Source organism: Hylobates moloch, unplaced genomic scaffold (genome assembly GCF_009828535.3).
Source record: "Hylobates moloch isolate HMO894 unplaced genomic scaffold, HMol_V3 SCAFFOLD_1, whole genome shotgun sequence".
Lineage (NCBI taxonomy): Eukaryota > Metazoa > Chordata > Mammalia > Primates > Hylobatidae > Hylobates > Hylobates moloch.
Window position 1 is genome coordinate 161,205,873 of NW_026652276.1, and position 14,719 is coordinate 161,220,591.

The 14,719-nt window shown below is 40.5% G+C and overlaps 1 protein-coding gene across 17 annotated transcripts in view; it reads left to right on the forward strand.

Moving 5' to 3' along the window:
- ICA1 (islet cell autoantigen 1) overlaps positions 1–14,719 on the forward strand; it is a 151,422-nt gene that overhangs the window by 39,288 nt on the left and 97,415 nt on the right. For all 17 annotated transcript variants that reach the window (XR_009215718.1, XR_009215724.1, XR_009215723.1 and 14 more), the window contains one exon: positions 778–976. Coding sequence is in view for 14 of the 17 variants with exons in the window: in XM_058446910.1 (XP_058302893.1) it covers positions 778–976 (199 nt within the window). In the remaining 3 variants the exon portion in view is untranslated. The remainder of the gene's footprint in view (positions 1–777; positions 977–14,719) is intronic.

Genomic DNA, 14,719 nt, shown 5'->3' on the forward strand with positions numbered 1-14,719 from the left:
TATTGCTCATTTTTGGGTAGGGAGATGGAAGAAGCAGTGTTTTTCCCCAAGATAAGTATTTTATCCAAAGTTTAATATGCCTTAAACGTTTTTTGGCTGGGTAAATGGCATATGTTATAGCCAACATTATAATAATTTTACACCTACTTCATCACATTCATTTCTGGTGTAGTATCCTCAAGTTTTTTTTTAACAAGGATTAAATCATGTAACCTATCTGAAAGTGCTAACACACGACAGCCTCTCAGTAAGCGTGCTGGTCCCCCTTCCTATACCATTTCAAAATGCCTCTGCTCTTATTTCATTCCTCTGTGACTATTGGAGTGAGCAGCAGATGCCTTGGCCTTTGGAGAGTGACCTAAAATGGCCTAGTCAGAGAGATGCTAATCACATACACTCCATCCCTCCTCAAAGGGCCAAATGTAGAAACGGACAGTGGTCATGCCTTGGCCATCCTCCATGAACACGGGATTGGCCCCAGCTTCTAATGAGCACTCAGCCCAGGCTCAAGACCACCCCCAACAACGCGGATGGAGGTGCTTGCCAGTGGTCCAGGTAGTAGCAGTAAACTAAGGGATGGGTACATGGACAATCTTCTCTGGCTGACTAATCAGTTGGAACTACATGCATTTCGATTATTATTCAGCAAATATTGATGGAGCATCTTCTACATTCCAGGCACTGTTCTAGACTCATGAGTCTAAGATTGGCAGAATGTCAAGATTTAAATTGCTCACTGGCTTAGTTTTGAGAGTGTGGCCTTGTCCTCTTGTCTAGGTTGGCCTTACGAAATCCTTTGTGTCGATTTCACCAAGAAGTGGAGACTTTTCGGCATCGTGCCATCTCAGATACTTGGCTGACGGTGAACCGCATGGAACAGTGCAGGACGGAATATAGAGGAGCACTATTATGGATGAAGGACGTGTCTCAGGAGCTTGATCCAGACCTCTACAAGCAAATGGAGAAGTTCAGGAAGGTAGGAGGTTTTATGAGGGTTAGCAGAAGGGGTACCTGCTGGAAGGTAATGAGGTGTGATTTGAATCCCTCTGGTGAAGAAGACTTAACTCAAAAGCACCAAGGATGCAATTAATCATCGCTGGTGTCTTTTTATGTGACAGAATACCAATTAATGTGATACATAATTCTCTAAAGGATAAGATAGAAGAGACAGCTGGAAATTGCTGGGATTTCATAACTGCTTTTAATTGAAGTCAGATTTTCTTATAATGTGCACTTTTTGTAAGGTTGTCACTTTTAAATGCCTTTTCATGCATAACTAAAAATCAAGATTAGATCAAATGAATCTGGGAGGTTAGAACAGACTACTGGGGAAATCTTTTAAAATCGCTAATGCATATTAAAATTAATAGAATAATAATGCTCCTTTGTTTTGTGATGTGTTCAGAAGCAGTGGGGTTTAGTTGCAGGGTTAACTCATGCAACATTCCTCAGAAATTTTTCTGAGGAAAATATGTGGCTGAAGAGATGGCTGTGCTCTTAAAGTTCACTGAAATATTTGGTGAGCAGTAAAGAACAATCTTGTTGGTTTTTTAATTATCTTGTGTCAATTTAGCAGTTTGATTTTGTCATGCAAGAATACATCCCACCACTAGGTGGCAGTCTTACACTGAATATTTATGAAAATGCAGCGAGATTTTTGTTGTGTACAATCTTGGTAGTTCTTTGTTTGGTCGCATGGATATATTTCAGGGTGTGAAAGAAAAAAGAATCAGCCAAATGTTAGGCTTGACATAATATTGTGTCAACTGTCTTACTCATTTCAAATGATCCATTTGTAATTGTGATATTGCTTAAAATCCCTAGATTTCTTATTATGTACATTATTGCAGAGCTACAAATAGAACCATCACTTGCGTTGGAGGTTAGCTGTGTAGGGGTGGAGGGAAGGAGGGACCTTCTGGTGCTTAAGAATACGGTCACCAATTCTTGACCTAGATATAGATTGATTTCTTTAAAGTCAAGTTTTATCTTGGTTTGTGATTTAGAACCCTTCCCTCTGAAGAGAAATCAGGGTCCATTTTATTTCTGATCACAGATGTTCTTCATGTGTCAGCAACATCTGACTTCTTCATAAGGTAGGCTTCTGAATCATAGAAAATCAGGACTGAAAAGGCTGCTCATGATCCTCTAGTGAAACTCGCTCATCTTATAGAAGAGAAAAATCAAAGCGCCAAAATCGTAAATAACATTTTTAAAGGATTGCTAGCTAGATGCTGGTGGGCTCAGGCTACTGTTGAAGTTTTCTAACTTTCTAATCAGGCCAGTAATTTGGTTTGTCTTTAGCACTTTATTTGAGGGTCGAGGAGAATGAAGTGAAGAGGGTGAAAAAATTTGTCTGCAGGGCGGAGTGCTTATCATTTATATCTGTTGCCTCCTTTAATCCTCACAATAACCAAGACACCAATTTTATTTTATAAGCAAGGAAAATGATACCCATGTTAGGAAATTAGCCCAAGATCAGAGAGATAAATGAGAGTCAGAATCCTTCAAAGTACACATAATTTTCTTCTCTAAGAGAGAATACCTAAAATTGAAAAAGGCCTTTCATAGTAATTCCTCTCTTGTGATTTATTCACTCAATTAATATTTATTGAACACCTCCTGTGTGCCAGGTAATAAAAATAAATATATGATTATTCTGGAAGGCAGAAGAATTTTATGTAGAATTGTGTGTTTTGTTTTTTTTGGTTTTGTTTTGTGGGGGTGGTTACTAACTGTAAGGATGAAATAAAAACCAAGTCCTTCGTCATTTGGTTTGAGTGTTGAAACATTACCCATTCCTTAGTGTCATCAGTCTGTTGATTTTGGAAAACATGTTTTTTTTAAAAAAATCCTTTGCCATGCAGAAGTTGCTGAAGCCTTACTCCCCAATCCCATGTGTGCTGGATTCAATTTAACAGCTAAACATGGTGTACTTAGAATATTTTTAAATAAGCCTGTCTTCAAGTGTATATTTGATTAGGCCAGACTGTCCACAAGGACAAGAACCATGTTGGGGATCTTCACAGCCATCACCCTAGGGCCAGTCCAGCACTTGGCCCCAAATTAGCACATACATAACAGATGACAAGATTCCAGGCACTGAGCTGGAAGTGCCACACCCATGTTTTCTCAAACCTGTAGGGCATTCCCACCATTTGCAGCTGACCTCATGATGTTTTGGAAATTGACATATGTGGTTTTGCAGGTAAGAAGTTGCATTATTAATGTGAGGCTTGCTGCCCTCTTTAGAATGAATTTAAATTGTGGAGTTTTCTCTTCACTTGGAGTTTATAACATGACATTTAACTTTGAGCAAGCTTTACTGTTTTGTCCCAGTAGGATTCCATTTTAAACAGTCTCCATTTCTCTCCCAGGAATGTGTTACCTAAATGTGTTTCTGAGTCATCTAGGAGAGCTATCCAGCTGCAAGTGGCTCCTCAGGAGTCACCGTGGGAGGGGAAGTTTCAGTCTCCTCAGGGTCAGCTGCCGTCTTCATGTCTCAAAGGATGAATCCTGAGCTAAAGTAGTATTTTGCTATAAATTCTCTTTTTTGAGTTCACACTTTCTGGTGGAGACAAAATTCTAATTCATACCTCATGGATGTGGTCTCCCCATTTGGATTCCTTAGTATCCACTCATTCATTTATTTGTCCATTCAACAAATGATATTGAAGCTGGGCCCTGTTCAGGCAGCATCCAGAGGAATACAGTAGTAAGGAGGCAGATTGATCATTGCCATCTTGTGCAGTCATCTGGGGACAGAGCAAGTAAACACAATACAGCATGGTGAACAGTAGTGTCTATGGTGGCGCATGGTGAACAGTAGTGTCTATGGTGGCGCATGGTGAACAGTAGTGTCTATGGTGGCACATGGTGCTGCAGGAGCTCCTGGAAGGGGCTTCCTGGAGGAGGTGGCACTAAACAAAATGTGAAGGACGGGTAGGAAGGAGCTGGGTAGAAGGAGTAGAAGCAACAGAGCAGCATTCCCGGCTGAGAAAGCAATTTACTGAAAGGCCTTTTAGGGGAGAGGAGCAGCGCGCTTAGAACCAGAGCACAGAAGGTGAGGTGAGTGTGGAGATGGGGGTGCCCTGACCATGGGGCTAGAAAGGGAGACAGGACTGGAATAGAAAAGACACTGCTCTAAGGGGTGGAAGTAGTGGGAGGGTGTAGGGAAGGCAGGAGGCATGATCAAGTTTGTGTTCTTAGATTGTAAGGTGGAGAAGGGATTGCAAGGGCCTAAGCTTAGAGGCTGGGAGAACTACTGGGAGGCTTTTATACAAACCCGGATGAGACATAAGGTAACCATGAAATGAAGGGGGAGGTAGACCAGAGAGAAGTGGGCTGTTCTGACCTCTACCAGATTCCATGGTAGAGCACCACTTTAATTGCTGAGCTCTTCATTGTCTTTAGAAATAAGTAGAATAAGCATAAATAAATCGCAAGTTCAAGTGTATTTTCACCTCCAACCAAGGCTTTTTTCATAGTGTCTTCAGATTGCCAAGAAACCTTTTAAATAGCACACAGTGAGCATGACTGAAATGATGAATGAAAAACTTGAAGTTAAACAAAGCAATCTGTTTTCCTTCTGGCACCCTTTGAAGCACAGAGGCCTGACGACAGAGCTCTCAACATCAACATTAAGAGCATTTATTAAGTGTCTGTGTCAGGGGGTGGAAATACAAAGAGGTGGGAAAGCGTGATTCCAGCCTTCAAGAATGACCCTGCCAGGCATCTGATCCTTGTCAATATGACCATGAGGGACGAGATACCTGGAGAGTGTGGCTGCACATAGCTGTTCTCAAGACCAAATACATAATAGGAAAACGTGGATGAATTTAAAGGGGCAGGGCTGGGCTGTGTGCAGTTGGAAGTTCCTCCTGACAGCGTGATTCACCCCGAGACCACGAGGTATTTTATGAGCAAAGTTACAACGTGTGATATATGTGCTCTTTGAAGGCAGAGTAAAAGGGTATGATTTAAAAATAGAAGTCAGCTTCTTGTAGCAGATTACGTCAGCTAAAGTTGTGAGCTTGCAGCAGAGCTTTTGCAGCCTGAATGCCCTTGAGAGAGTCCTCCTGTGGTCAATTAAGTGTCTTGTTTTTCTTGAAAGTCAGAAACGGGATGGAGGGTAATTATTCTAAATGGGATAAAAGCTGTGTTAGGTGTAAGAAAATAGTCCTGAATCCTCTAAAGAGATAGTATAGAAATGTATATGTGGGCATTTATAGGAGTCTGAGTCCTCATAGACAAGGACAAGCGAACCAGTGTTTTAATGAGGGCCATTTATTAAACGGCTAATGAAATCCTACAGCATTTGTCTAGTGTTTCATCACCATAATTCAAAAGGATAGCTAAAAGGTATTATAGGAAATGAGTGATACTCACTGGTATTTGCAGGTGTGTATCTATTTAAAATAGTGTGAGGTTTTGGAGACCTGTTCATGCACTAATCATATTATCAAAGGATATGTGGTGAGAAGGTTTATTAACAAATGTTGGTGGCTTACTAGGTGGGACCTTATTAGGGCCATCAGTCAGTGGTGTTCCGGTGTGCTGATTGTGAAGGTTTGGGTCTATAGCACTTGGTCAAGGACTGGTAAACAGCAGTACTGATATGGGGGATGGGTTTCCTGTGAACAAAGACTTGGGTTAATTAATTTGACAGTATCATTAATTACTGCCGAAATCATTGGTTTTTGTCAGAGGTCAGGCTCTTTTAGCAATTGAGGGCAGGTCCCATGAGAGTTGGAGACACTAAGTAATGCAAGAGTGTCACTGCTCAACCATCTCAGGCTGTAGGATGAAGGCCTTTCCTTTCTGCCTGGGCCATTCAGCTCTCTGGATTAAATCAGCTTCTGTTTTACTTCAGTGTCTAAGGTAGGGCTGGGACACCTCCCCCTACCCCGTGAGTTGTGTTGAGTGAATGGGGAACATTTCCAGTTTGGATCCATACAATGAACCAGTGTTAAATGTTTAAGCGCTAATATCTCTCAGGACTTTGCTTGATTCGTATATAAAGGAGGTAGGGTCGAGGGCTTACTCCATTATCTTCTCTTCCTCTGCTAGTTCTAGAATTCTATACACGGGATTGAGTTCTTTTATGAGGACAATTTCTTTTGTAAAACTAATGCTCTCTTAAATGTATTTGTTTCATAACTCACCATTTTCATTTGTAGGTTTTGGTGTGTGCCTGTTGTTTGTTTGGGTTTGGTTGTTTAACTGGGGTGCCTGTTTTTTGTGGATTGAAGTAGATTGACTCTAGCTGCCAAACCCCACCCGTGAGTTGCTGCTTTTTTAGAGTATGTGAATGCCGAAGGAAAAGCCTGCCGTTTTCACATGGCACAACTTGGAAGGGAACAAACAATTACACCCTTGCTTCCAATTCTGAATTGGATGAGATGAGGCTTTCAGGGTTTTATGTTATCTTTCTTGATTTTCCCCATGGAACTTGGTAAATAGCAAAAATTAGCTTTAGGGTGAAGCCAAGACCATTTAAAATAACACGCATGAAACAGATAACTCGCAGAGCTGGTGGCTGGCTGGCTGCTGCTCCTGACTGGAAATGGAGAGGAGGAAGGAGCGTGACCTCAGAGTCAGGATGGTGCTACACACTGTCCCAGCCCTTGCTGACACCAGCTGTGACCGCTTGGTTAGGTCTAATAGGCCTATTGCAATTTTCTCATCCACTAAAGGTGATCGCCGAGCCCTCTTCCAGCTGCAACATTTTTAGTTTTTTGTTTTGTTTTGTTTGTTTGTTTTGAGAGCAGGGTCTTGCTCTGTCTCCCAGGCTGGAGTGCAGTGGTGTAATCTCAGCTTACTGCAACCTCCGCTTCCCAGGTTCAAGCATTTCTTGTGCCTCAGCTTCCTGCGTAGCTGGAATTACAGGCACGGGCCACCACACCCAGCTAATTTTTGTATTTTTAGTAGAGGTGGGGTTTTACCATGTTGGCCAGGCTGGTCTCAAGCTCCTGGCCTCAAGTGATCTGCTCACCTCGGTCTCCCAAAGTGCTGGGATTACAGGTGTGAGCCACAGTGCCTGGCCTTAGTATTTTTTTTTTTTTTCTAAATCACTGAGCTCATCTGTAGAGAAGTGTAGATACTGAAGAAGGACTGACGTGTACTTTTTTCAACATGGTGTTTTCCTGGGACTTCAAGTAAGTTCTGGTCTTTCTGAGTCTGCTTACTCTTGTTGCTGTTGCTCTAATCTTTGCCTCTGGAAAAATAAGAATGTTTCATGCATAATTATTGGGTGAATTTATTGGACACTTTCACAGAGGAGCCTTTGGTATTTACAAATGGGTAATATTTTTCTCTTATTTATGTATGAATACTTTTGCAGGGGTCAGCAACCTATGGCCCACAGGTCAGCCACCTGTTTTTGTAAATAAAGGTTTTATTGGAACATGACCATGCCTATTCATTCACTTAGGACCATAAGTGGTCTGGCTGCTTTCACAATACTATGGCAGAGTTGAGCAGTTACAACAGAGGCTAATGGTTCACAAAGCTAAAAATACTTACTCGCCACCCCTTTATAGAAAACAGTGTGCTGGCTGCTGTTTTATAGGTACCTCTAGTGCATGTTGAGATTAAGAAAGTGTGAGGTTTTAAAATTTTTTAATTGTGGTAAAAAGAAACACATACCATAAAATTTACCATCTTAACCATTTTTAAGTGTCCGGTTGAGTACTGATCGATGTATTTATATTGTTGTGCAATGGATCTGTAGAACATTTTCATGTTGGTCCCAGACAGTCTAATTCCAGAGCTCAATATGCAAACCACTGCATTCCTCCCACTCCTACAGAGCACTATGAACAAATGAAATCCAGGGCCCATGGTCCTCAGAGTAGAATGAGTCCTGACCCACAAACCAGAAGATCCATTTCTTCAGGGCATAATGCTGGACAAGCTACCAAACGCATTAACCACGCTAAGCCTCCCTTGCAGGTTGGAGCTGAGGAAGGTACCCCTCACCGGGGGGGCAGTGAGTTTTAGAGGGCATGAGTCACGGGAGGTACTTAGCAGGGCACATGGCACAAGGCAAGCTCTCAGATAATGGTAACTCTTTCTTATAGTTACCATATTTACTCCTGAATCTCCAAGGGAAAAAAAAATTAACATCCAGCAAAACACATATGCTAAGTAAATCAGCTGTGGGGTCCCTGGGAGGTTGGCCTCAGCCTTGGATTGCCCCCGCAATGTGGGCTGGAGTAAATGGTGTTTATCGTTCTGGATTGTCTGACAGTTTGTCACACAGGAGTCTGCAGGTGTGACAGGCCACTCCTGACTTCCTCTTCGACGATTCAGCCACCTTCCTCCAACCCAAAGTGCAGGTGACTTCCAAAGTGCCTGATTGTCTCGGGAGTCCCACCAACCCAGGATTAGCTGCCTGTCCTGTCTCTCGCTGGAGCTCCTGGGATCCATTGAACATTTTGCTTTAAAATTTCCCTTGGCGCATGGTGGTGCACGCCTGTAATCCCAGCTACCCAGGAAACTGAGGTGAGGATCCCTTGAGCCTGGGTGGCAGAGATTGCAGTGAGCCATGATCACGCCACTGTACTCCAGCCTGGGAGACAGAGTGAGCCCGTTTCAGAAAATAAAACATTAAAAAAAATTTTTTTCCTTTGGCTATAAGGGTTAGGCAACCCACCTTTGTGTTCAGGAATTTTTTTTCCCTTCTGTGATCTGCTTTTAGTTGGATGGAGTCTTTGAAAAAAAATTGTCTTTTGAGCATAATTTTGCGTTTATAAATGGATAGGCTAGGAAATTATATAGTAGTCTCTTAATTTGTACCTTTCCTACTGGATGTACCTTCACAGCTTTTATATTATTTCTGTTTTTAGTTTGACTTTGTGGTGAGAAATATTTAAGTTTAAATAAATACATATTCATGATGTGTTTATGTCCTGAAAAGTTTTCAGTTACGTTTGTACAAAATAAGTAAATATATTTACACACATCCCCAAAATGACAGACATTTAAGCACATTTCTCTCACATCCTTTTCTGTTTCCCAAGCTAGAGGTTGATCCTCAGCTGCTACCATTATTCAGTTTCCACATCCAAGAGGCCTCTTGTTTCTAATAATTCTGCTTTCAAAGTGTCTGTTGAATTGGTTCCCTCATCTCATCCCCAGTGCTCTTATCTGAGCTAGGATCTTCCTCAATTTAAAGGATTGTAATTGGCACCCCTTTCCACACTAATGCTAGTCCAATTCTGTAACATAAAGTGATCATGTATTTCTCCTGGCTAATAACTTTCTGTGGCCCTTCCTTGGACAATCGACAAGTCCAAACTTAGTGTGGCCTTCTAGGCCCTCCACAGGCTGGCTCTGACCTACCTCCCCCCAACCCCAGCTTCCCTAGAATAATTTCCCTCCTACCTCTCTTCCCTGCTGCTGCCACACACACATGCATACCCTGTGTTTCCAGCCTCATTAAAATCTGTGCCATTCACCCCATTCTTAACACACTCTGACCTTTGCAGGCTCTGTTTCTCCCACCAGAAATTCCCTTCTCCCTCTTTTGTGCCTGTAAAACTTTGAGGCATCATTTAAGGCCACATGACCCCCAGGGAGCCTTTGCTGACTTCCCAAAGCAAGGCTGTTACCCTTTTGCACTGTTCCTTTTGCACTTTATACATGCTTCTTAGCCTGCCACTTGGTAGATACTCAATAAATATTTATCAAATGAGCAAATAGGTAAATAAATAGGCCTAATTATTAGCAATTGGGGTTCAAGAATGTGTAAAATCCGAGTCTTACACATCCTCGAACCCAATTGCATAATAAATAAACATAATATGCATCTTATAAATGTATTACTGAAATTTAATCCTGCTGTTGAACAAAAATGAGACTCAGGTATGCACGCGAGGAGTCATTTGATATTAACATCCTAGAAGATACCATCTATACTTACTAATTCATAATTTCTGTTACTTGAATTCTATAAGTAGAGGAACTATCCGTACAGTTTTTTTCAATTAAGCATGTTTTGTAATACTATAAATGCTAATAAGTTGGCTTAAAACAGATTTTTTTCAAGTGTGGAGTGGGAAGGACCACATCTCTCTTGAGAGGCATTAAATCTTTGCATGTGACATTTCTCTCATTGTTTAAGGGAAAAGCTTGCTTAACTCTCGAGTTTCAGAGTGGACTCTGGACAAAAGTGAATTATCTGTGAACTCATCTGTGTGAACTGATCTGGTCCAAGATAGTTTTCCTTTCACCAGATTGTCTGGCTTTTCTTCCTAAGGTTTATGTGTATTGGGTGGCACATGCAAGCTTGGCTTCTAGAATTTCATGGATGACAACATTCAAAACATAACAGGTTTTACTGAGTGGAACCATCAAGTTCCAGGTCAAAATACTGCCGTAAATTGAGCCCATCTCTTAACAAGGGCTCCTCAGTGCCTCAGCAGCTTGAATCTCTTGGATGAGTGTTTCCATGTTTCATCACTTAATGCTTTTGGCTGCAGGGTCAGAGGGATGCATAGTGCCTGTGACAACTCCCCCTACCCCACTCAGCACTGACTGTTCCATTGGCCTCTGTCTCTTTTTGGTAGCTCCTGAAGAAGGTATCATCTTAAATTATGGGTCAATGGAAAATTACCATGTCCAAGTAGTATGATTTACTAGTTACTGTCTCTCACCTCTGTAGTTTATCCCTAAGTCTGTCATAGCAACACATCCTTCTAGATTACTTTCTTCTTTTTAGTTAACAGCTCAAATATCATCTTTCCCAGCTAGTCCTCTTATTCACCAAGATGAAATAGTTGTAATTTTTACCATCTTCTAGATTTCAGTATAAAAGAAGACAGTTGTACCCTGGTGGGTTAGCCCAGCACACTCATTTAAAGTATTTATGCTTCAGGGATCCATTACTCTTTATTTTTATTTTTATTTTAAAATATGGTGATTTACTTACATATACAAAATAGGGCATGGGTTTTATTTAAATTTCAAACAGGAGCAGTGTAGCTACTGTTTCCCGAATGCCAATAGCATTATAGTACTGTAAGTTGCTTCTGTTAGAATCAAAAAGAATTTTCTTCAAATCCTTCTTTACAAACAGACTTTTCAGTGACTGCAAAAATAGTGGTTTGATGGTTGCCTAGATTGCCACTTTTACGTAAAACTGGATTTATAAGTTGGCTAGGGAAAATTAATATTTTAGAAAGAAAGATCTAAATCACAATTGCTTTAGGAAAAACTTGTGTTCTGTGTTAGTTTGTCATCAAGGAATATTAAAGAATTTTGAATAGCATTTTTTAATGATTGAATTATTTTTGTTAACCCTCAACAAAGCATTCCTAACAAGATTTATGCAAGCAGTATTGGCCTTATAATGGAGTCATAGGTTGTCACGATTTCATAGGTTCCGTCTCTCAGTGAAACTCAGAATCCCTTTTGTCCCAAGTCCTAAGTCTATCTATATTTTAGTGTTTGAACTATCAGAAGTATGATTGAATAGAAAACTGCTAGTTTCCGTTCATAGTTCTGAGATTTAAAATAACAGAAAAAGATGTTGGATGATTCCCTGTTCTCCAGAGAACTGCTGTAATTCTAATCTAACCGGGAAATGAGGAAATGGAGGCTGGCATGTTACCTGTTTATGTCCTGGTCAGCAGGAGCTCTGTTCACTAAAATATGCACAATTCTCAGCCACTTTCATCCCACTTATCTCAAAAAGTGTCTTCACTTTGTCTCCTTTAGTGAGTTACTGATAAAAAGAAAACCTTAAACAGAAAACAGCTTTAAAAATATGTGTACTACCTTTCAAAAATAAAATTTTCAGGACAGTTACAGGTATAATAAAATTATCCCAAGTGAAGAAATCCTGCTTCATCTTCAGCAGTTATCCCACTCCTAATCATTAAACAAGATCAGTGAAACTCAGAGAGGGGAGCCTTAAAACCTTAAATGGGCTGATTTTACATGGATTCAGGGAGCCCTAAAAAGAAGCAGACCCTAAGAGCCTATTGGTATAACTCTGAAATGAAATTCCCACATGCATTAATCAGGCTTCTGTTGTTACCATCAAATGAAATATGATTTTCGGGCTTGGTAACACTTCACAGTTGATTGGCTCCTTCTATCCAACCACCCATCTATCTGTGCATCCATCTTTTAAAATTCTCTCTCCAGCTGTGACTCTGAGACAACCATTGTCATTTAGATGCTGCTTCTTCACTGTGGTTCTGCTGGTGACTGCTGACATTGAAATGAGGGATGTTTCTCAAGATAGATTAATTATATAAACAAATTGAGGGATGAGGTTTTCTTCTGCTTTGTTCTTTTTAATAAATTTCTGTCCTGGACCACTAGAAGTGGGACTCAGCCATGCTTAGAAGCAAAAATAGTTCATGGGTATTAGTTTATGGTTTGAGAGATGTTCGGGCAAACGGACTTGGAAAATATCCACATCGGAAGCGGAGGAACCATAGGGGAAAATAGTCTACAGATTAATGCATGTGAAATAAATGAAGAAATTTCTCAAATAGGGAAGCTGAGAAAATAGTTGTGTAAAATATATTAAATTTAGGATCTTGTTCTCTTTCATTTTTTTTTCATATTAAATCTGTGGGGGACAGATCCAGGAGAAGCTGGCAACCGCAAGTGCTTCCAGGGCCTGGAACCAGGATGGGGGATGAGATGAGCTGAGGAAGCTAAGAATGAGGTTGAGGTTTCACCATACGCCTTTTCCTGCCTTTTAAATGTTATGCCATGTGCATGTGTTACCCATTAAAATAATTTGTATTAAAAATATTGAGAATCAATGAGATCGAAGAACAGAAGAAAAGGGAGAATGACAGAAAAGTTTCTTAAATTGGCAAAAATGGGGAGGGTTTTTAAATGGTTTGTTTTTGATGATAATAAAGGGAAGAGAGAAATCAGGCTTTAGGGACAAAGATGGGAAGCTAAGTTCCAAGGTAATGTCCTGTGGGCAGCTGGATGGAGGAGGTTGGAGGATGAAGTCATTTTCGAAAGCCATCAGCAGGGAGAGCCATGTGAGGAGGTGAAGTCACTTAGGGATGGAAGGATCAAAACTAGCGCCTGAGGGAAATCCACCAAATCACAGGAAGAAAGATGAGAGTGTTTCTTTTAAAAGCCTCCACTGTTCTAGGAGAACTTCAAGAAGAGTTATGCTTATCCGGAAAGGGAAAAAAGGTGAGAAAGTAAAAAGACAACTTTTCCCACATATCCTCAATTCTGTCCTAGAAGGAACATGTTCTATGTTTAGCATCAATGAGAATGTGGAGAAAATCCTTTCCCAAAAAAGAACGAAGCGGGAGGGGGAGAGAGGCTGTGGAGGGGGGGCAGCTATTTCAGAGGGAGCCATCTCCACACTTTCAACCCCACTCCAGGCCTTCGAGTTGGATTGCAGCACCCTACAGGCTGAGGTTTCGTCTCCTGATGTGGAGGTTTTCTGCCAGCCTTAATGACTTGCTCTGTGTTCAGCGTCCACTTCTAATTCTTATTCATGCTGTTTAATGTGCTGAGGCACGGTCTTTCCCTACAGTCTCTCTCTCAACTCTGTTCTCTCAATCTAGGGATTTCATCAGTTCCTTTTCACTGGGAATCTTCCAGGTCTTACAAACTAAACCCAAGAGCATTTATGTTCCTGCTAGCCCCAGTTTTGTCGTTAAATTTTTTTGAGTAGTATCAATTGCCATAAATCAAACTAATATCCCTCTGGCTTCATAATATTTGTTTATTACTAGTTTATTTTTTAATACTCTCATAAGGGTCTCCTAATGTTCAAGTTTAAGAAGAAATGGAAACACATGCAGACTCTAAACCACACATCTTTTTTGTGCGCACGTTATGGATTAGGCTCCTTTTAACAAGTGTATGTGTTAAAGTCAGGTATGACTGGGAACACAGAGGATGTAGCTCCTCTGAGGGTTACTAGAGACCGTGTGGCATACTCAGGTTTTACTGGAATTTTATCAGAGGCACCACAAATCAAGTATTTTAGAATAAGACATTGAAAACATCTTTAATTTTAAAGATCTGCATATCTTCCTCATCCAGGCTGTGTATGCCATGCTTCCTCACCTTCCCTCCCCAAGCCCTGCCAGGAAAAGCCAGGGATTTGTAAACTGAAGCTATGTCAGCTAAAGCTTTTATTGGTACTTATTATCCAGGCCTCCGTCTGCTTTTCATTAATTCTCTGCTGAAAGAATTAGCTTTGCCTCCCCGCCTTTTTTTTTTTTTTTTTTTTGCATGTCTTCCATTTTAAAATAAAAAGCAACAACTAAAAGTCATGATGTGAAACCAGACAATGGTTAGATTTCGTAAGTTAGACTCCCTCTTCCTTATGCTTAGCGTATTTTAGGTTTTAGGCAAAACCTATTAGATTCATTGTGGACTTAATTGTCCCTCCTTTCTCCCTGGCATGTCCCCATTTTCCCCACTGTTCTGCAATTTCAGCTAATAAATGGTGCGAGTAAAGTTGACATTAAGAAGATGACAATAGGAAAGAGTATTTTGAAAATAAAATGAAGATTTGATTAACTTTCTTACCATTTAATCCAGAAAATAAGAAAAACGTACTTTAAAAGAATGTTAAACATGAGTTGTGCAAAAGTCAAAAGACTGCTCATTTTTTGTTTAAAAATATCTTTTTCTTAGTACAAAAGCACAGCAGATATTTAAACTCCACAATGAACAATATGATAGGTTTATTTATGTAAGAAAATTAACATAT